General features: G+C 46.6%; 1 protein-coding gene across 3 annotated transcripts in view; it reads right to left on the bottom strand.

Moving 5' to 3' along the window:
- Positions 1-22651, bottom strand: part of UBE2O (ubiquitin conjugating enzyme E2 O) — a 62358-nt gene extending 39707 nt beyond the window's left edge. For 2 of the 3 annotated variants that reach the window (XM_012453657.2, XM_012453659.2), the window contains exon 1: positions 22200-22233. Coding sequence is in view for 1 of the 3 variants with exons in the window: in XM_012453656.2 (XP_012309079.1) it covers positions 22200-22640 (441 nt within the window). In the remaining 2 variants the exon portion in view is untranslated. Of the gene's footprint in view, positions 1-22199 lie in introns of all 3 variants that reach the window. The other variant, XM_012453656.2, reaches the window with a different exon arrangement.
- Positions 22652-24226: the final 1575 nt, after the last annotated feature.

Raw genomic sequence — 24226 nt, 5'->3', positions numbered from 1 at the left:
AAAAAATTTTAAAAAGAATAGCTCCATTTGAAACTCCCCCAGACACCTGAAAGAGCCACCCATCTGTTCCTTTTTGTTTCAAATGTTAAAGAAATTGTAAATCCCATGGATTGCTGTGATCCAACGATGACAGTCAGAACTGATCCAGGCTCAGGGTGGAAGACACTGTCAGTGTCATGCAGCAGGCTGGGTAAACAACACTTTACACACAAAATTAAATTAGATTCTTAAAAGGCTAAACTAAAAACAATCACGGAGAAAGTCACCAAACATAAATAGCAGCACATGTGCCCCTCAGCAGACAGCCACACAGCATGGAGAATCGGTGAGGCAGCAGCAGCCAAGAGCCTTTGGAAACTCTGGGCCCCCTATTGCCAGGCACACACACCAGACACTCTCACACACATTGTAGCACAACCATGTCTTAGACCCGTCAAATTGCTACAGAAGGGACTCAGTTATCAAAGTACGTTCCTGTCAATCAACAAATATTTCATCATCCCACTGCATAAGAAGTATTATAATTTTACTATGAGAGACTCAAAAGAAATAGATCGTATGATCTCCGCCTTGGAAAGACTTATATCATACCTGGCATGCCACAGTTCATGTGACTGGTAAATATTTGAAAGTTTGCCCACTGTCTAAGAAAACCTATTTAGCATTCCCTTTCTCATCTTAGGGTGCTTTTGGAGTCCCAGATTTAAAACAATTACAACTCTGTTCCTGGAAAGACTTAGGACTTAAAGCCCTTTCAGTTTCTAAGGGTCTTAAATCCTCTACAGCATACTTAAATAGCAAAGGGGGTTAAATCTCAACATAATGCAAGATGGCTAGCACAGATCCCAATGACACTGACAGGCACCTGCCCCAAGAGGTGGCCCACCTGCCAGACTCCATGGGAGAGAGGGAAGATCCAAATGCAGGGTGTAATAAGCAGACCAACAGAAAACTCAGTTCAAAAACAAGCACAGGACTTATTTGAACAAACATTTATCCAAAGAAGATACACATGGACAATAAACACATGAAAAGATGCTCAACATCACTCACTGCTAGGAATGCATGCCAAACCACAATGCAATACCCATGCATGCCCACCAGGATGGCTATAAACAAAGTGACAATCACAAGCGTTGGTGATGGTGTGGAGAAACTGGAGCCCACCAACATTGCTGGTGGGTATGTAAAATGGTCCATTCACTGTAGAAAGCAGTTTGGCAGTTGCTCAAAGTGCTAAACACAGATTTACCATATGACCCAACAACTCCTCTCGTGGATGTACTACCCAAGAGAATTGAAAATATATGTTCATACAAAAATGTGGATTTGAATGCTCACAGCAGCATTATTCAGAATAGCCAAAAATAAAAACAATCCAACAACAAATGTCCATCAACTAATGAATGAATACACAAAACGTGATTTATCCATATGATAGAATATAATTCAACAGTAAAAACGAATGAAGTACTGATACATGCTACAACATGGATTAACCTTGAAAATATCACGTTAAAGCAGGGTGCGGTGACTCAAGCCTGTAATCCCAGCACTTTGGGAGGCGGAGGCGGGTGGATCACGAGGTCAAGAGATCGAGACCATCCTGGTCAACATGGTGAAATCCCATCTCTACTAAAAATACAGAAAATTAGCTGGGCATGGTGGCGTGTGCCTGTAATCCCAGCTGCTCAGGAGGCTGAGGCAGGAGAATAGCCTGAACCCAGGAGGCGGAGGTTGCGGTGAGCCGAGATCGCGCCATTGCACTGCAGCCTGGGTAACAAGAGCGAAACTCCGTCTCAGGACAAAAAAAAAAAAAAAAGAAAATATCACGTTAATTAAAAGAAATCAGTCACGAAGGCCACATCTAGTATGCTTCCATTTATATGAAATGTCCAAAACAGACAAACCCACAGACACAGAACATGGCTTCCAGGAGCTGGGAGCGGGTGCGGGAGAATATGGTCTGACTACTAATAGGTATGGGGTTTCTTTTTAGGGTGATGAAAATGTTCTTAAATTAGATAGTGGTAATGATTGTACAACTGTTTGAATATACTAAAAACCACTTGAACTGCACACTTTAAAAGGGTGAATTTTATGGTATGTGAATTGTCTCAATAAACCTGTTATCATTATTATATATATATTTTTTTTGAGACAGAGTCTCACTCTATCGCCCAGGCTGGAGCGCAGTGGCACAGTCTCGGCTCACTGCAACCTCCGCCTCCTGTGTCAAGTGATTCTCTTGATTCAGCCTCCCACGTAGCTGGGATTGCAGGCACACACCACCATGCCCGGCTAATTCTTTTGGATTTTTTTTAGTAGAGATGGGGTTTCATCATGCTGGCCAGGCTGGTCTCGAACTCCTGACCTCGTGATCCGCTGGCCTTGGCCTCCCAAAGTGCTGGGATTACAGGTGTGAGCTAACGCACCTGGCCTATTTTTTTTTTTTTTTAAGAGATGAGGGTCTCTAGGCTGGGTGTGGTGGCTCAAACCTGTAATCCCAGCACTTTGGGAGACTGAGGTGGGCGGATCATGAGGTCATGAGATCGAGACCATCCTGGCCAACATAGTGAAACCTCGTCTCTACTAAAAATACAAAAATTAGCTGGGCATGGTGGTGCTCGCCTGCAGTCCCAGCTACTCGGGAGGCTGACGCAGAAGAATTGCTTGAACCCGGGAGGTGGAGGTTGTAGTGAGCCAAGATCGCGCCACTGCACTCCAGCCTGGCAACTCCATCTCAAAAAAAAGAGAGATGGGGGTGTCAACTGCTTGAACTCAAGAGATGGAAGTTGCAGTGAGCTAAGATCGTGCCACTGCATTTCAGTCTGGTGACACAGCAAGACTCGTTCTCAAAAAAAAAAAAAAAAAGGGCCGGGTGCAGTGGCTCACACCTGTAATCCCAGCACTTTGGGACTCCAAGGCAGGCAGATCACTGAAGTCAGGAGTTCAAGACCAGCCTGGCCAACATGGCAAAATCCCGTCTCTACTAAAAATACAAAAATTAGCTGGGCATGGTGGCACACACCTGTAATCCTAGATACTAGGGAGGCTGAGGCAGGAGAATTGCTTGAACCCAGGAGGCAGAGGTTGCAGTGAGCCGAGATCACGCCACTGCACTCCAGGCTGGGTAAGAGAGACTTCATTTAAAAAAAAAAAGAGAGAGATGGGGTCTAAGCCAGCACAGTGGCTCATGCCGGTAATCCCAGTATTTTGGGAGGCCAAAGTGGGAGGATCTCTTGAGGACAGGAGTTTGAGACCAGCCTGGGCAACAGAGTGAAACGTTGACTCTATGAAAAACTTAAAAACAAATGAAAATTAGCCAGGCGTGGCAGTGTGCGCCTATAGGCCTAGCTACAGTGCTTCCTGTAAATCCTCTATGTTAACAATTCTATTTTTCAAGTCAAATACCAGAACTTGTCTCAAACTACACTCACCAGAAAACTAAAACCAGCCCTCCTAACTTAAAGCCGGCTGCCTCGCCGGGAGCTCGGACGCACACACCCCTCCCCTGCTTTTTTCCAAAAGCTCGAACAAGCTCGGGCATGCTCGGACAAGCTCGGGCATGTTCGGACATCCTCGGACATGTTCCCTTCTCCCCTTCTCGTACAGCCTGGCCTTCAAACAAAGGCTTGTAACCCTACCCAATAGTAGTCCTGCTTTCCCCACACCCTGCTCTCCCACAACCAATCAAGCTCCTTCACTCCCTATAAAACCCCATGTCTAAGAGGAGTTCGTGCGACTTCTCCGGCCCCTCCTGTCGGACCGCAGAACCTCACCCAGGAGCCTGAATAAACCCTTCGCATTGGATTTTCTTGTGCTGGCCTCAGTTTCTTCATTTTAAACTCGGCGAGAACAAACTTTGCACTAACATCTTCTGCTCTTAGAAATTAGATGAGTATCCTCCTATGGACTTTTCTTTCCTAAGAAAGAAGTCTGTTTTCTTTGTCTGTGGCCTCCATCGACTTAACCACTTAGCCTCTATGGGCCTGACTATAAAATAAGGGGGTGCAGCCAAATCACCCCTAGGATTCCTTCCAGTCCTACCACTATAGATCTATGCATACATGGAAACCCAGCACACATTCCTATCTCAGAAGTTCGGATGAGGACCCCACCTGCAATGAGCACACGGTGGCTGAGCACTTCTTCCTATTCTGATGTTCCCAGCGTAGAAGAGGAAAGTGTGAGGGGCAAGGGTCTACGGGAGGGATGGAGAGGAAGGAAACCTCAATGTGTAGGAAACACTGTCCTACCCTGGAAATCACAGGGCACGTTTGTCTTCCTGGAAACTGTAAAGGACACTCAATAGTCTTACCATGAATTGTATCACCTGAGACATGTCTCACAGGAATCACATGAAAGAAACAGGGATTCTAAGCATGAATTAGGGTAACTCCTTGCCCTGGTGAAAGAAAACAGAACCCACCTTGTATGGCCATGGTTTGCTTTGGGTTATGGAGGGTCTTTTTAGTCTTGCCTTGGCTTCTGCAAGGAGCTCAGGGGTGGTCCACGCTGCTAACACAAACTAAGCAATTCTGACAGGACAAAGGCCAGGAGTAAGTCGAAAGGCACCTGGGACATTCTGGAAATGCTTTTTCACTTAAGCTTTTTTTTTTTTTTTTTTTTTTTAAATCCTTGTCTCTGACCTCACAAGAGTCTTTTGAGTCAAATATCTCTGTTATAGTCATTCCACTTCCATCAGTGGTACCCTCTGGCTACTGAGAAAACGCTGCCCCAATACAGGGGCTTGGGCACGCCCATCCAGGGATCATGGATTCCTACACTATCCCCCAAACAGCAAAGCTGGGCTCTCTCTGTGGTGGCACACTAGACTGGATCTAGCCCAACAGCCTGACACAAAGGACAACACTAAGGCAAGGAAAGGGGAGGTGACACACCCGGCATGGCGCCAAGAGATGAGACGCACCAGGCCAGCTGTGAGCCACCATGAAGCAAACAGAGAAAGGTCAGGATCCAGATCCAGGTTTGTCTGAATCCAAAGCTGTGACTTGCCAAATACAGAGCAGTTGTATTTGAAAGCTACTATTTATGTAAAAAACTAAAATACAAAAAAGGTATACACACAAACATAGAATACGTCTAGTCACAGTGGCTGTCCCTGGAGAGCGGAAATGGTAGGGAGACAAACATTTCCTACATTATGTGTTTAAACCTTTTGAATGTTGTGATATTTGAATATAATATCTGCTTTAATATAGACACACACACACACACACACACACACACACACACACACACGAAGATTAAGATTTAATTTTAAAGTCGGCCTTATGAGGCAGACAAGCTAATTTGCAATATTTCCCGCATGTTTGCTACATGGGCTTCCAAACAATAGGGAAACAGAGGCAGAGCTAAACTAACTATTCTCCCAGTAGTGACCACTGGTCAGGTGCTGTGCTGGCCTTTTCAAAGGTGATCTCATGCAATCTCCAGCAACCCTATGAGATTCTGTTTTTTCTAGTCATGGACACTGAGCTATCCTTGATATTACCCTGATTCTCACAGGCTTAAATGCCCGCTCTGAGCCCTGTGTCTGAGTCCTCCTCTGGCTCGTTTAACGCCTCTTAGTCCAGCCCTATGCTCGGGGGCCGCATTCTCTGAGCTGAAGGTACAACAGACCAGCCTGTCCTGCAAAGCTCAGGGACACCCTGGCAGAGAGCGGACAGAAAACAGTTAGCAAAAGGCCCAGTCAGCTGGCCAGAGTTCCAGCCCTTTAGATGCTGCTGACTAGCTGGGGATCCTGCAGATGTCACATCAAATTCTCATCATCGTTAGGTTGGGCACGGTGGCTCACGCCTGTAATCCTAGCACTTTGGGAGGCCGAGGAGGGCAGACTGCCTGAGCTCAGGAGTTCGAGACCAGCCTGGGCAACACGGTAAAACCCTGTCTCTACTAAAATACAAAAGATTAGCTGGGTGTGGTGGCATGCACCTGTAGTCCCAGCTACTTGGGAGGCTAAGGCAGGAGAATTGCTCGAACCCAGAAGGTGGAAGTTATAGTGGGCTGAGACAGTGCCACTGCACTCCAGCCTGGGTAATAGAGCGAGACTCCATCTTTAAAAAAAAAATTCTCATCACCGTTCAGGGAAAACGGTCATTCTGAGATACAAGCATAAACTGATGCCACTTTTCTGGGTGACAGGTAAAACGAATTAAAAGCAGAAGGCCTGGAAAAGAGACCCTCAAGCCTAAGCAAGAGCAAAGTGGCAAAGGAGGTCTTGTTCTTGTTTTATTTTTTAAATACAATCCAGAAACAGGGCTGGGCACGATGGCTCACGCCTATAATCCCAGCACTTTGGGAGGCCAAGGCAGGAGGATCACTTGAGGTCAGAAGTTTGAGACCAGCCTGGCCAACATGGAGAAACCTGATCTCGACTAAAAATATAAAAATTAGCCTGGTGTGGTGGTGTGCGCCTATAATCCCAGCTACTCGGGAGGCTGAGGAAGGAGAGTCATTTGAACCCAAGAGGTGGAGGTTGCAGTGAGCTGAGATTGTGCCACTGCATTCCAGCCTGGGCAACAGAGCAAGACTTTGTCTCAAAATATAAATAAATAAATAAATAATAAATAAATACAATCCAGAAACCAGTCCTTTGGTTTAAGCCTGTGAGAATCAGGGTAATATCAAGGAGAGGGAAGATGTCAAGCTGCTACAGACAAGGTTCCTGGGATACCTGCAATGGTCATCAAGGGGGGCCATATGCACTGCAACCAATCTGACAGGTTTTCAATGTAGATGTTCTGTTTTGGGAAAGATGCCTTCTAGAATACTAAACAACAAAAAGAGGCCAGGCGCAGTGGCTCACACTTGTAACTCTAGTACTCTAGGAGGCCAAGGTTAGCGAACTGCCTGTGCTCAGGCGTTTGAGACCAGCCTGAGTGACATGGTGAGATCCCATCTCTACTAAAAATACAAAAAACCAGCCAGGTGTGGTGGTGTATGCCTGTAATCCCAGCTGCTCGGGAGGCTGAGGCATGAGAATCACTTGAACCCAAGAGGCAGAGTTGCAGAGACTGCACCACTGCACTCTAGCCTGGGCGACACAGTGAGACTTGTCTCCAAAAAAACCAAAACCAACCAAACAAAAAAACAACAAGACTATGTCTGGTTTTGCTGCTTCCACTGTTCAGTAGAAATACACAGGGGTAACAAAAACTTAAAACCCTCTTGGATAGTGGCAAGCAGTCTTTTGGTATCTGACACATTTTTAAGATTATTAAAGTGGGGGAAGAGGATGGTTAGAGTTAATACAGTATGTACTTTGTAAACAGAATTTTCTTTCCCCCCGAGACAGAGTCTTGCTCTGTTGCCAGGGTGGAGTGTAGTGGTGCCATCTTAGCTCACTACAACCTCTGCCTCCTGGGTTCCAGCAATTCTCATGCCCCAGCCTCCTAAGTAGCTGGAATTACAGGCCCATGCTACCATGCTTGGCTAATTTTTGCATTTTTATTAGAGATGGGGTTTCACCATGTTGCTCAGGTTGGTCTCAAACTCCTGGCCTCAAGGGATTCACCCACCTCACCCTCCCCTAGGATTTCAGGCATCCAACCACTGTGCCCGGCCTATAAACAGAAATATTTATACACTTATAAAAGACTAGAACAGCCATCTACTGAAATAATATAAGTTATCCCTGAGTGGTGGAATAATGGGTGACTTTTTTACCCACCTTTCCTATGTTCTTGAACTTTCGTATTAAGTATATAAATAACTTAATAGACCAATCAGGAATAAAGCTATAAATTTAAGACAAACAAGAGAATGAATCCAGCAATTTTTCTTTGGTGCTGGATTGTCATAGACCGAAGAAAAGAGCATTAAACCTGGGACTTTCCCTCCTTGCCGGACCCTGAATCCCTGAGAGCCTGGCCGATGCCTCCAGGCCCCTGCCCTGCCCTGCCCGCTCTTCCTCACCTGCTGCTGCTCTGGTGTCCAGCCACCACCTCTCTACCTAAAAGCGCTATCCAAGATTCCTCAGAACTCCCAAACTGCCTCTCTTTACAAAGCATCTTACTTGACCCCTTGCCCCTAACATTAAAAGCCACTGGCCAGCACCCTCCTTATGAACAAAATTCAAAAAAGGTAACTCCTCTTAGAACAGAGTATAAAATGGGGATTACAGAAAGATAAGGAGCATTTATTTCAACACTTAAAAGGCAATTATGCTAGGCCAGGTGCAGTGGTTCATGCCTGTTATTACAGCACTTTGGGAGGTCAAGGTGGGCAGATCACTTGAAGTCAGGAGTTGAAACCAGCCTGGCCAACATGGTGAAACCCTGTTTCTACTAAAAATGAAAAAAAAGAAAAAATTAGCTGGCATGGTGATGAGCACCTGTAATCCTAGCTACTCAGGAGGCTGAGGCAGGAGGATCGCTTGAATTTGGGAGGCGGAGGCTACAGTGAGCTAAGATCCCACCACTGTACACCAGCCTGGGCTACAGAGTGACTCCATTTTTTTTTTTAAGCCGATTATGCTAAATGCAATGCAGTATCCTGGTTTGGATCCTGGAAGAGAAATAGGACACCAGTGGAAAACTAATCCAAATAAAAGTATACAGTTTAGATAACAGTATGTGGCTGATGTTAATATCTTTTTTGTGAGATGCAGTCTCACCACATTGCCCAGGCTGGCCTCAAACTCCTGGAGTCAAGTGAACCTCCCTCCTGCCTCAACCTCCTGAGTAGCTGGGATTACAGGCACAAAATTTACCATTTTAGCAATTTTTAAATAAACAGTTCAGTGGCATTAAGTACCACTGTGCCTGCCTCAATGTTAATTTTTTACTTTTGACAAGTAGGTATCATGATATGTAAGATGTGAACATTAGGGAAAGCTGGGTGAAGGGGATATGAGGACTTTCTGTGTGATCTTTGAAACATAAATCTAAAAAAAATGTTTGTTTAGAAACTGTAATTATGAGGGCATGAAATAGGACAGCAGTAAGAAATAAAGGAAGATGAGGGACAGGCTAAATCCACACTTCAAAGGGAGGTGTCTCTGGTTGCCTGGATGCTTCCAGGCATCTCATTCGCAATGTGTTCAAAACGGAATCTCCCTCCACATCCCTCTGTCCACACTGCTATTACTGGCAGGACCAACCACCTGGCCATGCTCATGAGAAGCTTGAGTCTCTGCCATGCTTCCCCTTCTTACTGCCTTTTTGTAGGGGACCACATGTCTACATCTACTGCTTTTAGAAAAGGTTTTTCTACAAGTTATAAAACTTAATGGTTTGAGGATATCGTTTAATGGAGACAGAGTTTCAGTGGGGGATGATGAAAAGTTCTGAGGGTGGACGGTAGGGATGGCTGCACAACAATGTGAATGTACTTAATGCCATTGAATTTAAAATGGTTAAAATGGTAAATTCTGTTATGCATATTTTACTACAATTAAAAAAAAAAACAACTTAAAGGCTCCTGGTCTCTCTTCTGATCACCTGAAAGGCCTGGCACACTACTGTCCCCATTCCTGCTCTGTCTCCCACCTCCCCCAATGCACCCGGGCTCAGTTATACATGCCAGGCTGTGGAATACATGCTTTAACAGTTATTCCTCCTAAAGTGCTTCACACCTTTGCACCCCATCTGAGAAACCTTCTCCAACCACCTCACCTTCCCCTCTGCCTCACAACTCTAATTGAAAGCTTCTTCATTTGCATGTGTGGAATCTGCCATTTCCCAAGTACTCACTAAACAAATCTCACCGAGCACGTACTCTGGGCCAGTCACAGAGGATATAGCAGTGACCGAGATGCTTCCGTGCTTCTCTTGCCTTCTGGCTGGGGACAGTAAACAAGACATGAAGTAGTATAATCTCAGGTAATGCTAGGTGCTATGAGGGAAAAAAGCTGAGTAGGGGATCAGAGCGATGGTTCCCTCTCCTACCCAAGTTTCTAAAGCAGTGCTACTTCCAATCCAGTAGCCATGATGGTAAAAACAGCACACAGTCTCTTTCTAGTACTTCTCATATGAATTATATGTTGATATAATATTTTGAAAACATTGAGTTAAGTAAAATCTATTAAAATTAATTTCATCTTTTTTTTTTTAATTTTTTTAAATTTTGAGATAGTGTCTTGCTCTGTTGCCTAGGCTGGAGTGGCATGATCATGGTAGTGAGTGACATGATCATGGCTCACTGCAGCTTCGACCTCCGGGACTCAAGCAATCCTCTCACCTTAGCCTCCTGAGTAGTTAGGACTACAGGTGTAAGCTACCACACCAAGATAATTTTTGTACTTTTTGAAGAGATAGGGTTTCACCATATTGCCCAGGCTGGTCTCAAACTCCTGGCCTCAAGTGATCTGCCTGGCTTGGCCTCCTAAAGTGTTGGCATTATAGGTGTGAGCCACCATGCCTGGCCTCTATTTACTTTTTTCAGCTGTGACTGACATTATATCTCTATTTTTCAGGATCCTTCTAGAGCAGAGGTGGGAAAACTATAGCCTGCAGGTCGTGTCCAGCCTACTGCCTGTTATTTTAAAAATAAAATGTTATTGGAACACGGCCACACCCATTCATTTGCTTACTGCCTCTGAATGCTTTTGTGCTACAATGGCAAAGCTGAGTTGCTGTGAAGACAGTATAGCCTGCAACACTAGGACATTTACCAACTGGCCCTTTACAGAAAGTTCTGCTGGCCCCTGACCTAGAGGGTTGGGCCTGTGTGGGGGTGCCTCTCTCCCCACAGCACCCAGCCCAGTGCAGGGGGCAACAGTGCAGCCAGTGAAGAGAACTTGCACTCAGGCAGTACAAACTGGCCTAGGTTTGAATTTGGGTTGGCCTCTCACTTGCTGTGTGGCCTTTGTAAGTTATAAGCTTTCTCTGGGTTTCAATCTTTCCTTCTTTAAAATGGGGCACTGGCCACTTTAGGGGAAGTGAGATGACACAGGTGAAGTGTGAGTTAATACTGCCTGGCTCTCAGCAGGAATCTACTGACATTGGCTGGATAAAAGATAGCAATTTCATTAAAATGCTGAATAATCATTTTCCTCTTGGACTGGGTGTGTTATACTCACAACAATTATATTTTCATCCTAAAATAAAATGAAATCCAGTGAAACTTCTTAGCAACGGCAGTGCATTAACAATAACCACCAGCAAGCAATGCGGAGGGAGGAGGACGCAAGCCTTTCTAACACTAAGGCATCGGCAGATGATGAGGCTGCCTCATCCCTTTCCTGCCCCTCCTGCAGCCCACCTTTGGACAATTCCCAGTTCCTTAACACTGGCACTAGAAGAATAAGCAGAGGGGAGATAAAAGGCCTCAAATCAAAGACAAGCCCATTGACATCAACAAGGTTTGGAAGGGCCTATATCTGTGCAATTGAAAGGGCAGGCCCAGCCAACAGCGTCAATGTCACTGGGAGTTTGTTAGACATGCTTTCAGCCCAGTGGAATTAGGGCAATCTGTGTCAGGAGACCCTAGGTGATGGTATGTGGCATTCACCTTGAAGAAGTGCTGGACTAGAATCCATTTATTCATGCTCTCTTCACTTCTCTTCCCCCTCCACTGATAAACAGGGTGGTTATAACTACTATCAATAGATGGTTCCTGACTCCTTCAGCGTAGCCACTGCAACTCCAAGCCCTGCCCCCAAGGGTCTTGGTGCAGGCAGAGCGCCATAGCCTAAGCTGCATTCCTGGTTCATTTGCAGTCAGGTGGGCATTCCTTTTTCAATAGAGAGCCTTGTTCATACTTAGCCGTCCTCCTAAAGTAAGGACAGGGTGCTAATAACCATTCAGGAAACCTACATGTGTGGAATCTGCCATTTGACAAGTGCTTTCGGCAGGGTTCTTACAGGGGAAACACAGCCAGAAACAGCTGCATTTTGACCACAGGTGACGCCAGCTCTAGCTAGCTCTAGCCTAGTCTGCAATGCACTCAGTCTGCCTGGGGAGCCCCCTGACAGAAGTTGCTAAAATAGTAACTACAATATGGTGTATTCTGATCACTCTGCTCTTCCTAGTATTAAGATGCCCATATGTCCCAGTCCTGGAGGTAGTACTCTCAAAACAACCAAGCTTGGGCAATAAATTACTGTGCATGGTCAATACACCTCGTAAGGGGGGTGGGAGGTGAAGTGGTCTTGCAAGGGGCCCATACAGCTCCAGCACAGACTACAAGGCATCCAGAAGAAGACTAAGAATACTATCTGTAGGTAAGTGGGAGGGAGCAAACTTTGGTTATTCATGAAGATCAAGAATCAACATGTGCACGATAGCATACAAGCTTTAGGATTTGCTGTCTTTGTTTTTCAAGGAGCTTTCCAACCAGGAGAGGGAATGCGGGTGTCCTATGGGGCATCAGAGGAAGAGAACAGCACAAGTGAATTGGGGAAAAGCAGTCAGACTGGCTGGAGTCAACTGAAGAGGCAGAAGATAAAGCAGGAAGCATAGGTGAGGGGCCTTGAATGACAACCAAGGCATGATCAGAGGCTGAGTCCTGACACAATCCAGGCGATCACTTGGGAGGTCAGCCCTTGGGAGGTCAATTGGCGGCAGTGCTGTTCACTGGTTGAAGGAGGGACTAGAAGCAGGGAGACCAGGGAGAAGGCTACACTAGTGCAGGCACAAGACAAGCAGAGAGTAAATCAGGGTTGTGAAAAGGAAATGCAGGCATAGGATGCAAAAGGCCTCTCAAGGAACTGATGACAAGTTAGAATGAGGGCCAAAGAAAGTAAATTAAAAATGACCCCAAATGTTCTAATTTTTAGAAGAGTCAAGCTTAGGTATTTAGGGGTGAAGTATCATCACGTCTGCCACTAACTTAGCAGGAGTTAGTACCAGGCATAACTCAGGAGGAAATATATTTACATAAACATAGAGATCAAGCAAATATGGTGGGATGTTAACAACTGCTGACTCATAATGGTTGGAAATTAGTAATTACTGGCTTGATCTTTCAACATTTTGGTACAGTCAGTATTTTTTCCTATTAAAAAGTTGAGTCCTGGGTTCAGAACCAAAAACATAAAAGTTGGGGAACATTTTTTCCCCAAGATGGAGTCTTGCTCTGTCACCCAGACTGGAGTGCAGTGGCACGATCTCGGCTCATTGAAACCTCCACCTCCCGGGTTCAACAATTCTCCTGTCTCAGCCTCCTGTGTAGCTGGGATTACAGGCGCACACCACCATGCCCGGCTAATTTTTGTATTTTTAGTAGAGATGGGGTTTCACCATGTTGGTCAGGCCAATCTTGAACTCCTAACCTCAAGTGATCCACCTACCTTGGCCTCCCAGAAAGTGCTGGGATTACAAGCATGAGCCACTGCACCCAGCCAAAATATTTTTTTTTTAAGTCCACAGACTTGGGGATGGGAAGGACAGTCACAATCACAAGATTTTACCCAGAAAGTCTACATGGTACGATGAAGCTATCAAGTAAGCAGCTGGGAATGTGATGTCAACGTGGAAGTCATCTACATACAGACACCAGATGCAGCTACAGGCAGGGAGGCCACCCATGAAGAAAAGATAGATCTTTGGAAAAGTTGCACATCTAGGGTTAAGAGGAAGAAGACAAAAGGCAAAAAAGAGAAACATTTGGTATAGTTTGGTATAATGGAACCCCAGGGAAGTGAACACCATTAAGATGGCATGATCAGCCAGGGCAGTGGCTCATGCCTGTAATCCGAGCACTCTGGGAGGCTGAGGTGGGTGGATCATGAGGTCAGGAGTTCAAGACCAGCCTGGCCAAGATGGTGAAACTCCACCTCTGCTAAAAATACAAAAATTTGCTGGGCGTGGTGGTGGGTGCCTGCAATTTCAGCTAGTTGGGAGGCGGAGGCTGCAGTGAGCCTAGATTGCTCCACTGCACTCCAGCCTGGGCGACAGAGCAAGACTCTGTCTCAAAAAAAAAGAAAAAGAAAAAGAAAAAGAAAAACATTTCTAAAAGCCAGGTGTGTGTGTAGTTCCAGCTGCACTGGAGGCTGAGGTGGGAGCATTGCTTGAGCCTGGGAGGTGGAGGCTGCAGTAAGCTGTGATCTCACCACTGCACTCCAGCCTGGGTGACAGAGCGTAAGGCTGACAGATCAAAAGGAGGACAAGGACTGAAAAAATGTCAGCAAATGCAGTGACCAGAAATTCACTAGTCATTTGTGACCTTCAGGGGAGCTGTCACACTCAGTGGTGTGAGAGGCCAGGCAGAAAATGACTAAAGGGGTGAGCAGGTCATGAGGAAATGGAGGCAGACATCCATTTCCCCCAGTACGGAGCTGGGATGACCCAAAAGCACACTGGGGGACCAGAGAGATGCTTTCTTCCTTGGCTTGAAGATGATGTCATCAAACTTCAGGGCCCTCAAAATCCCTTAAGTAATAAAACAGTCAGAGCACATGAATACCGGGATGCCTTCAGTACTGTGTATGTGAAGTCCTGATGCTCCCGTCCCTGGAACGTATTTGTGTGTCTATACTTCCCACCTGAGCTAAGGGCGACCACACACAGTCCGCTGGATCTGCCTGTCAAGGCGTCTATCTTCAACTGCCCTCGTCCAGAAGGAGCTCCCAAAAAAAGGACCAGAATTAAAAGGAGGAGGAAGAACATCATCAGAGCAGAAGCCGCTGAGTGTGGAAGACCAGCTCTCTTGCAGGATGCAAATGAAGGACTCTCTTTTTAAGGGTGCCTGCAGGAAATCTCTCTGTCATTGCTAGCAGGGAGTTTTCATGTCATTGTTGGGTAGGATTGACTGCCTTTTCTTTTTTTTCAAGCATGATTCAGTATCTTAATTTTTTGTTTTTTACTTTAAATTATAGTCAGACTGTTTCCCAGTATAGTTATCTATCAGTTTAAACCAAAAGTGACCTCACAAGTGTCTTATTCCTTTGACCTAGCTGCAGAACATTAAATGTTGCTGTGGTCTCTAAAAATGCAAACAAACTCAAAATCGCCCAACCAAAGAACCAGATTAAACCCAAAAAGGACATTCATTCCAATCCTTATTGCCCACCTAATACTTCTGAGTGGTATGTCAATTGACTGCAATGTTTAAACCATAAAAATGTGCTTTTCACAATACTGCCTCAGGAGAGCACAGCCTACAAGTATCTAGGGGTGACCTGGACAAAGCTGACCCAAGGATCCAACAGTCAGCCTGGATTGAAGGACATTAAATCCTTAACCACACAGTATAGCTAATATGAACGAATCAAACGCAAATAATCTTGGAGTAGATAAATCCAGAGGGTTATCCAGTAACATAATTTTATTCTGAACTACAACAAATTCCAATAAGCATTTTGCTCTTCCCTGGCTGTAACCGCACACGTCAAGCGGCTCCTGACTCCTGACAGAGTTCTCCCCGAGGCTGGCTCGAATGCCAGAAACTGAAGCAATTCCAAATGGGCACTCCTGCTCAATAAGAGCTGTAAATGTGGATGTGCAGCATTTAAACCACAACCTTCTCCAGGACTGGCACCTATCCACAGGGCAAGTGGAGCCTCAGGAAGGAGCTACAGTTAAAAAAACTGAGATCCTATTGAGATAAGTGACAGCCTCTTGTAAACTGGAAAACACATTACAGACGTTCCTGATTGTAACTTTCCCCCTTTGGATTATCACTTTAAATCAGCAACTCCCCATTGCCATCTAGAAGCAGGCTAAGCCTTGGGTGAGGAAACTCAAAAAGCTTCCATTAGAATAGCAGTATAGATCACATCCTCCTGGGTGAAAACCCACATGACACAGAAAACTACCCTGCCTCCAACTCTGAGGGGACCGACCACCAGGGGCAGCTGACACTGATCACATGCCCAGGACTGTTGTGCTGGCAATTCATGTTACACACGACAATTGCACCCTTTTAAAGAGTGCTGGCCCTGAACAGGTTCCATTGGATTCCATGAGGCCCAATGGTGGGTAAAGTAGTAAAAAAGAGAAAAAGTTTCTCTTAGTTTTAACAGGAAAAAAACAAACAAACAAAAAACAAAAAAAACCCCCAAAACCAAAAACAAAACAAAAGAGAGAAACAAGACTAAAAGTGAAATAGAGACAGGGAAGGTGCAAAAGACCTCTAATGTCCTAAAGCAAAAACACATGGAAACTGAAGGGAATAGAAACTGAAATTGAGGCAGAACTCAAGCTTCTCTCCAAGGAATCCTTCCTGAACCTGTCTCATGACTCAGCATTCCCAGCCGGAGGATGACAACAGCAGCAGAGGGGACAGGAGGTCAAGCTGGAGCTTCTAATGCTGACCACTTCGGAGACAACACAGAAACTCCAGTTACGCAGAGTGTCTGCACACTTGTTTTGCTCTAGGAGGTGGAGTTTGGGAATAAAACCAGTTTCGGAATGAATTAGACTACAGAGGTTGCTTCATTCAACATTGAGGGGCATTCAAAGGTTCTCTAGAAATGGAATGTGTTTTTGACAGTTATTTTGAGAATGACTGAGGGGTCAGGGAATGAAAAGTGAGGAACAGCAGAAGCACACACCGCCAGCGCAAACGCAGTATTCCTCCCATCCTGCTCCCTACCCAGAATCTCCCTCCCTCCTGCCCACTGGTACAACTTCCACCCATCCCAACATCCTGCGCCTTCCTCCCTCCTCACTTGTAGTACCTCCTATTACACTAAGACTTTCAACTGTTTAAAGAAGGGATGATTAATGCCAACCACAGGGCTTGTGATTCATGCTGGATCACGGCACTCGGTCACGTATAGCAATGATCTATGAATCCTGAACTTAAGTATTCTCAGATGAGAACAAAGTACATTTAGTTCAATTTGTATTCAGGTTCCTCCACTTAGAAGTGTGGCACTGGACAATTTACTTAACTTTTCTGTTCCTCAGCTTCCTCCTCTGGAATATGGGGCTAACAATAGCACCACAGGGTTGTTGTGTTAAGTAAAACAGATGAAGCACTAAGAGTGCCTGGCACACAGTAACAGTATACTGTATCATGATTGCTCTTATCTTAAAATACAAAAGCAATACTCTATCATCCTTGTAATTCATAATCTCATTACCTGCCTTTTGGGAATTTCAAAAGAGACCTTCCAGCCTCTGGAAACATAAATACAAATAGATTCATTCCATCCCCCTCCTGGAGGGTGGCTGAGGTTACTTTAAATGTGCGTTACTGAATTTCTTACAAAGTAAAAGAGGCAGGAAGCTCATTACTTCTAGAAGAGGTTTAATAAAGTCAAATCTATAATCCATCTGGTCACTAGCAGCATGATCCATTAGGAATTCCTACGCCCGTGAAACAAGCCCCCTCCCCACAACCCACCCTCTGCACCTTTTGCTTCCCAAGGTGCCTCTTTGGTGTAGCATCACCCTCTGTCGCATGGAAATGATCTCCTGAAGGGGCGGGGCCGGCTCTCTCTGACAGACATCAGAATGCTGTCTGCTAATAACCAAGTGGCCATCCTAGGCTCAACCCAGATACACTTCTAGTGATTCCATCTGTGCAGGCTCATTTCAGGGGTTAGGAAGACAGACCTTGTTTCATTGCAGAGGGAGAAAATGAGGCAGTGACTTGGTCAAGGTCATTCAGAATAGGTGATAGCCAGGAAGAACACCCAAGGGTTTTGGCTTCCAATCACAATACAAAACACATGCCCCTCATCTGGGGAAAGTGCCCTGGAGTCAGGCGGCAGACAGACAGAAGCACGATCAAGACACTGAGGCCCAAGAGTTAGGGGAAAATCAAGGCACAAAGAATAAAATCGCAGAACAGCTGTTAGGAGTCTACATGTGCTGTGATCCTATCTGAATAAAATGCAATTTAGATTCACTGAGTCCTGCATCATGGTTAACCTTATATAACTTCTTCATATTACATCACTAAGAACAATTGCTTTTAATGGGCCACGCACCTAGACAAGTGAGACAAACTTCACGTGCCATGATGCTACACCTAAATAGCTTTCCCCATGGAAATGCTGGCCAGAGTAGGAGCCAAAAATAAACTGAAAAGCCAATTCCCGAGGGATCTATCATCAGGAATGTTTCTCACACACAGCCTCATAAAAGCAGGGTGATCACAGACAGCCCTAATTTAGAGGCATTATATCTAAAACCTGGTGAAACCCTGAATGTCATGGCAACTTAAAGCAAAAGACAATGCAAAAGAGATGAGAAAGCACACAAAAGCTAAAGCATAAACGGTTCGCCTCTGAGACGAAAGCTGAACTTGAACTGACAGACAGCAGTCCTGCTCCCTTCCTGGCAGGGGGCCCTTCTGCCCAACCATGACAGGTGGAGACCAGAAGGACCCACCATGTCTAGCCAGTGCGCATGAAGGTTTAAGTAGCTGCTGGCATTTGGCTTTATTACAAAATTTTACTCAAAGAATGACCAGTGATGGGGAAGGGGCAAGCTTCTTCTAAGGAGATCCAGGGCCAGATGGACAGAGTTTCAAGTGGATACATGGGCTACCTCGCTGAAGGGGTCAGAAAATAGGAGAAAGGAAGGAGCACATAAAGCAGCACTGGCCACTTGCTCTTTCTGAGTCCTTAAGAAGCTTAATTTTGGTGTCTGGAAGCCTCAGGAACACAACCATAAATTCCATAGCTTCATGGAAGAACTTACTTTGTTTCTGTTGTTATTTTCATAAAGGTGGCAGGGAAAGGACATGACTTGCTGCGCAATCTCTTCATCTCTCTTTGTAAATCTGTTCACTAAAAGCTTGAGACTAAGATTAAGCCTTTACTCATTACCCTCCAATTTACAGTGAAAATTACAAAAATATACCACACCTCCCTCCAACTTACAGTGAAAACTACAAAAATACGCCACACCCTATGAAACACTCCACATTAAATAGATACTATTAAAAAAATCTGGCCAAGCGCAGTGGCTCATGCCTGTAATCCCAGCACTTTGGGATGCCGAAGCGAGCGGATCATGAGGTCAGGAGTTCGAGACTAGCCTGGCCAATATGATGAAACAATATAAAAATTAGCCAGGTGTGGTGATGCGTGCCTGCATCACCTCACCTTGGGAGGCTGAGGCAAAAGAACTGCTTGAACCTGGGAAGTGGAGGTTGCAGTGAGCCAAGACCATGCCACTGCACTCCAGCCTGGGCAACAGAATGAAATCTCATCTCAAAAAAAAAAAAAAAGTCTATGGGGTGGGGCATGGTGGCTCATACCTATAATCCCAGCACTTATGGAGGCCAAGGCAGGTGGATCACTTGAGGCCAGGAGTTCAAGACCAGCCTGGCCAACATGTCAAACTGCTGTCTCTACTAAAAATACAATTAGCCAGGTGAGGTGGTGCATGCCCAAAATCCCAGCTATGCGGGAGGCTGAGGCATGAGAATCACTTGAACCTACGAAGCTGAGGTTGCAGTAAGTTGAGATCATGCCATTGTACTCCAGTCTGAGTGACAGAGAGAGACTGTTTTTTTTTTATTAAAAACTCACACGAAAAAAATTTCAATAGGTAGCAGCTTAAAAAAAAAGTTTCTCAAAACCATCACTACTGTAGTCCCAGCTACTTAGGAGGCTGAGGCAGGAGGACTGTGTGAGACCAGGAATTCGAGGCCACCTAAGCAACACAGTGAGACCCCCATCTCAAAAATAATAAACAAACCAGTAACTTAAAAAAAAAATCTGCCACTACATTATTCTATCAATAATTGGGTTCTAAAATCTCATAATTAGATTAGTCAATCTTGGTCTAATGGTTTTTCCTTTACAGCATACTGTCACCTTGTTGGAATTTATAAGGAGCAGGAGGTGAGAAGAAAAATCATCCTAAGCTACAGTGCTGCAAGGTCCCAGGACCCACCCTACCACCCTGGTTGGTGGTAACAGACCAGGAGACATTCGGTTAATCAGTCATCTGTGTCTATAGTTCATAGTATCAGACCTACCGATCAGGTATAACTCCATCCTCCAAAACAAACCTATTCTAAATCCTAAAAGAACTGGATCTTGACACCCATAAAACGGCATTACATTTCACCACTTCCTTGGAATTCCTATGTCCCTTGGCTTTTGCTAAGCCCAGAAGCTACAGTGACAAAATGCTACCACCGGAGCCACAAAGCCAATTTCAACAAATTCAAAGCAAGTCACAGGAGGCCAGCTGCAAAATCTATCCAAAGTGGTGCCTCAAAGGTTTTTTTGTTTTTTGGACAGAGTTTTTCTCTTGTTGCCCAGGCTGGAGTGCAATAGTGTGATCTCGGCTCACTGCAACCTCTGCCACCTGGGTTCAAGCGATACTCCTGCCTCAGCCTCCCAAGTAGCTGGGATTACAGGCATGTGCCACCATGCCCGGCTAATTTGGTATTTTGAGTAGAGATGAGGTTTCTCCATGTTGGTTAGGCTGGTCTCGAACTACCAACCTCAGGTGATCCACCCGCCTTGGCCTCCCAAAGTGCTGAGATTACAAACATAGGCCACCGCGCCCGACTGTTGTTTTCTATTTAACTCCAAAATAGTTATTTCGGGTCAAATTCTGTATAATTACACATGGTGCAGGAGGCAGACAGAACATAACTGTAAACAAAGTTAACCACCAAAGTCAAGACAGACGGTAACAACAACCGATAAACATGGCGGCTCCCAGTAGTGAGCCGGGCCTGCCTCCCTGAGTGCCAGGGCAGGAGGCCACAACACAGGATGCTGCAGTCAAATGAGTTGTGTTCCAAAAGTCACAAACCGCTAGAGTAGATGGGTGGTGAAAAACATTCTTAAAAACTCACAGAATGACACGAGCAATCATCTGGTGTCACACAGTATACAGAGCAATAACTTTTCCTGACACAATACTGGGTAATTTTTAACCAGCATTCTGCTGCAAAAAAGTAGCATTTTCCAAATACTCTTGCAAAGGGACTGATAATTTTCTTTCCAAGTCTCAGAGCTGTTGCCTGATTTGCATTTCTCTGAGGGGAAGCAGGGTCCTGTGTGTGGATTTGTGTCTGTGGATGTGTGCGCATTCGTGAGAAAAAGACCCTGCTGGCATCAGCAATCACTTCTGCCACTAGGAAATGGATCACGGGCTCTTCTCTGGAAAAAAAGTCCACTCTTCTCTGGAGTGGACTTTCTTCCTGCTCAAGCTGATGCCACAGACCCCTTTGGAGTTTGGCATGAAGCCCCATTCCTCTGTAGTCTTTGTCTCCCACTGTGTGAGAAATCCAGATCAACTTCCAAAGTGCCCTCCCCTGAAATCAGACCTCTCAACCTCCCAGGGACCTAAAACAGCGTAGGCCTGAGTACTGCTTAGAAATGTTTTCTTGAAGGGGAGGGGAAGTAGGAGAGGAAGAAGGGGTGTGAGATACAGGGGTGTGTGTGTGTGTGTCAATTACTGATAGGAATTCACACACAGGAAAACAAGCCACCAAACCTATCCTGGTTCAAGGTTTCAGGTTTATGATGACAAGCCCTTTTGTTTTGTAAAACTGCTATGTTCACTAGCATCACCCCAAAAACCATATGGGAGTCTGAGGTCTGCTTAACAGCCTCAGGTCAAGAAAAACTCTTCAGATTTCCAAATCGGTGACTCTATTACCAGGGTTCTGGAATATTTTTTTCAAGGAGTCCAAATGCACTTAGGAGTCACCAATCCCGGTCGCAGCTGTCAGAATCCCCCCAGTACTATTCATATCGGGGCTCTCATTGCTAAAGATGTTACTCACAAAGTTCCCCGCAGCAATTAAAATGAGGCAGCAGTGTAAAACAAAAAGAGGCTGGGTGGCTTCACCACAAGGCAGCCTGTCATCTTCTGAACTTCTTGGGTTCGGCTGGGATTTTCACTTCTATCTTTGTTTTGGAATGCCCACAACGCCTTCCTGCACGGACCCGGCACGGCCTTCATTTCTGGATGCACGATGCAGCACCCAGCTCCTTGGGGCTCAGCAAAACGCCGCACTGGTCTAATAGCGAACGCGCCCCAGAGCCTGAGAAATCCCCACAGGAGTCGGTCCACGTCTCTAATCTCGAGGCAGACACCACAGCATAGCATGGCTTAGAAGTCCCCTCAAGTCGGGAAACCCAGGGCCCGCCCAGTCCCGGGCCAGCAGTGCCGGGCTGGCGTGTGCGCCCAGGGCTGCTGCAATGACTTTGCATGGAGCATACCCTCCACTGGGGCCGTCCTCCCGTCTCGGCCACTGCAGTGGCACCGCTCCGGGCAGGGCCCTGCACGCCGTCCCTCCCCGGCCTCGGCCGGGCCGCCGATCCCCTGCCGCCCGCGCCGCCCGGCCCCCAACCGCCGCACCTTGGTCTCCTTCACATGCTGCTTGACGCCCTCCGGGTACCACTGGACGCGCACGTAGCCGCGGCGCAGCGGGCTGGCCCGGCCCTCCTCGTGGCCCGCGCCCCCGGCCTCGGAGCAGCCCGAGCTGCCGCGGCCCTCTTCCTCGCCCTCCGAGTCCGAGTCCTCGCCGTGGATGAGGCGCACCAGCCCAAAGTGCACGGAGCCGCGGTAACGGCCCGACACTAGGTCGTGAGAGAACAGCAGGCGCTGCGAGCCGGCTTCGGGGCCGGAGTCCGAGGACGGCCCAGAGGCCGAGTCTGAGGCGGGCGCCGGCACCGTCGCCGGGGTCGGGGTCGGGACGGGGACTGCGGCCGGGGCCGGGACAGCCTCCGGGGCTGGGGCTGGGGCCGGGGCCTGGGTGGGAGCGGGAGCTGCGGGCGTCGGGGCTGCAGGATCCGCCATAACTGCTCTGCGCGAGTGTCGGGCGGCGGCGGCGGTGGCGGTGGCGGCGGCGGCGGCGGCGGCAGCGACAGCAGCGAACGAGGCGCGGGGAGGTGGGGCCAGTGGGCGCCGGGGGCGGGGCCACGGCGCGCTGACGTGTCCCTGCGTGGCGCCGTCGTCAGGGAGCCGGGATGCAGTTGCTAGGAGCCACCGCCTCGTCGCTAGGGGACGCTGAAGATGCCGCGGCGGGCGGGGGCAGGATGGAATCCACTGAGGAGGGGCAAAGACAGAGATGATTCAACAAAAGGAAGCGAGAAGGGGCGGAAACTCGGGAGGAGGAAGTGGGGTGGCCACCGAGGAAGAGGGGAGTGGTCGGGGTGGGGCAGAGGATGGTGGAGAGGCTGTCATCAACTTTTAATGAGCTCCCTTGGCGTCCTAGCCTAGCCCCAGGCACTGCGAGGGTTACAGAAAGAGAAAGATACTGTCCCTGTCCTCCAGATGTTTACAGTCTGGCTGGGGAAGCAAAACAAATACACATTAAATAGATAAAAAGCGACTCCAACTTCTAAGGCTATAATAGATATGCATAGAGCACATGTATAATGCACTGTATTTGGGAATTCCAAACAGTTTGGAAGGTCGTGACCCCTCAGGGATTGACCCAGGAGCTGGTGAAGGAGGGCCAGAGAAAGGTAACAAAAGGATCAGTGGACTCAATGGGTTTGGCTATAAATCCATTTAGATAAGTTCAAAGCTCTCTGAGGCCAAGAAGGAATGGCAAGAGGTAGCATAGTAAGGTAGCTAAGAGTGGGAGCCATGGATTCCGATTTTTGGCACTGCCATTTACTAATCGATAAAAATAGGTGCACTGATTAACTTATTTTCACCTTAATTTTCTCATCTGTAAAATAGGGATAATAGTAGCAATACCCATCTCATTGGGCAATTGGGAGGATTAAATAAAGAAGAACAGTGCCTGGCATATAGCTCCTTCAATAAGCTTAACCATTATTGCACTATTTCCAAACCCCCTTCCTAGACTAAATTCCAGACTAGCAGAACTGTTATACTTAGAGTTTGCTCCATATTGCCATTTTAAAATATAAAAGGTAACTCTAGGGCTAGGCACAGTGGCTCATGCCTGTAATCCCAGCACTTTGGGAGGCAGAGGCGGGCAGATCACCTGAAGTCAGGAGTTTGAGACTGGCCTGGCCAACATGGCAAAACCCATCTCTACTAAAAGTACAAAAAAATTAGCTGGTGTGGTGGCACGTGCCTGTAATCCCAGCTACTCAGGAGGCTGAGGCAAGAGAATCACTTGAACCTGGGAAGAGGAGGTTACAGTGAGCCGAGATCATGCCATTGCACTCCAGCCTGGGTGACAGAGCAAGACTCCATCTCAAAAAAGAAAAGTTAAAAGAACGTGCACAAAACAGATGGCACCTTAAGTACTTAAGATGCCTTAGACCAAGTACTGATAGAGTATTGATGTAATATTGGGCTCAGGGTGGTTGTCAATTGACCCAAATCTTAGAATATTTATATACTAAGATATAGAAAAAACTGGGGCTGAATGAGCTGAAGGGGAGTTAGGATATGATTTTCGG

This window comes from Aotus nancymaae, unplaced genomic scaffold, assembly GCF_030222135.1.
Source record: "Aotus nancymaae isolate 86718 unplaced genomic scaffold, 86718_ANA_hifiasm-v0.15.2.pri h1tg000089l, whole genome shotgun sequence".
NCBI lineage: Eukaryota > Metazoa > Chordata > Mammalia > Primates > Aotidae > Aotus > Aotus nancymaae.
This window is presented reverse-complemented; position numbering and strand designations above follow the sequence as displayed.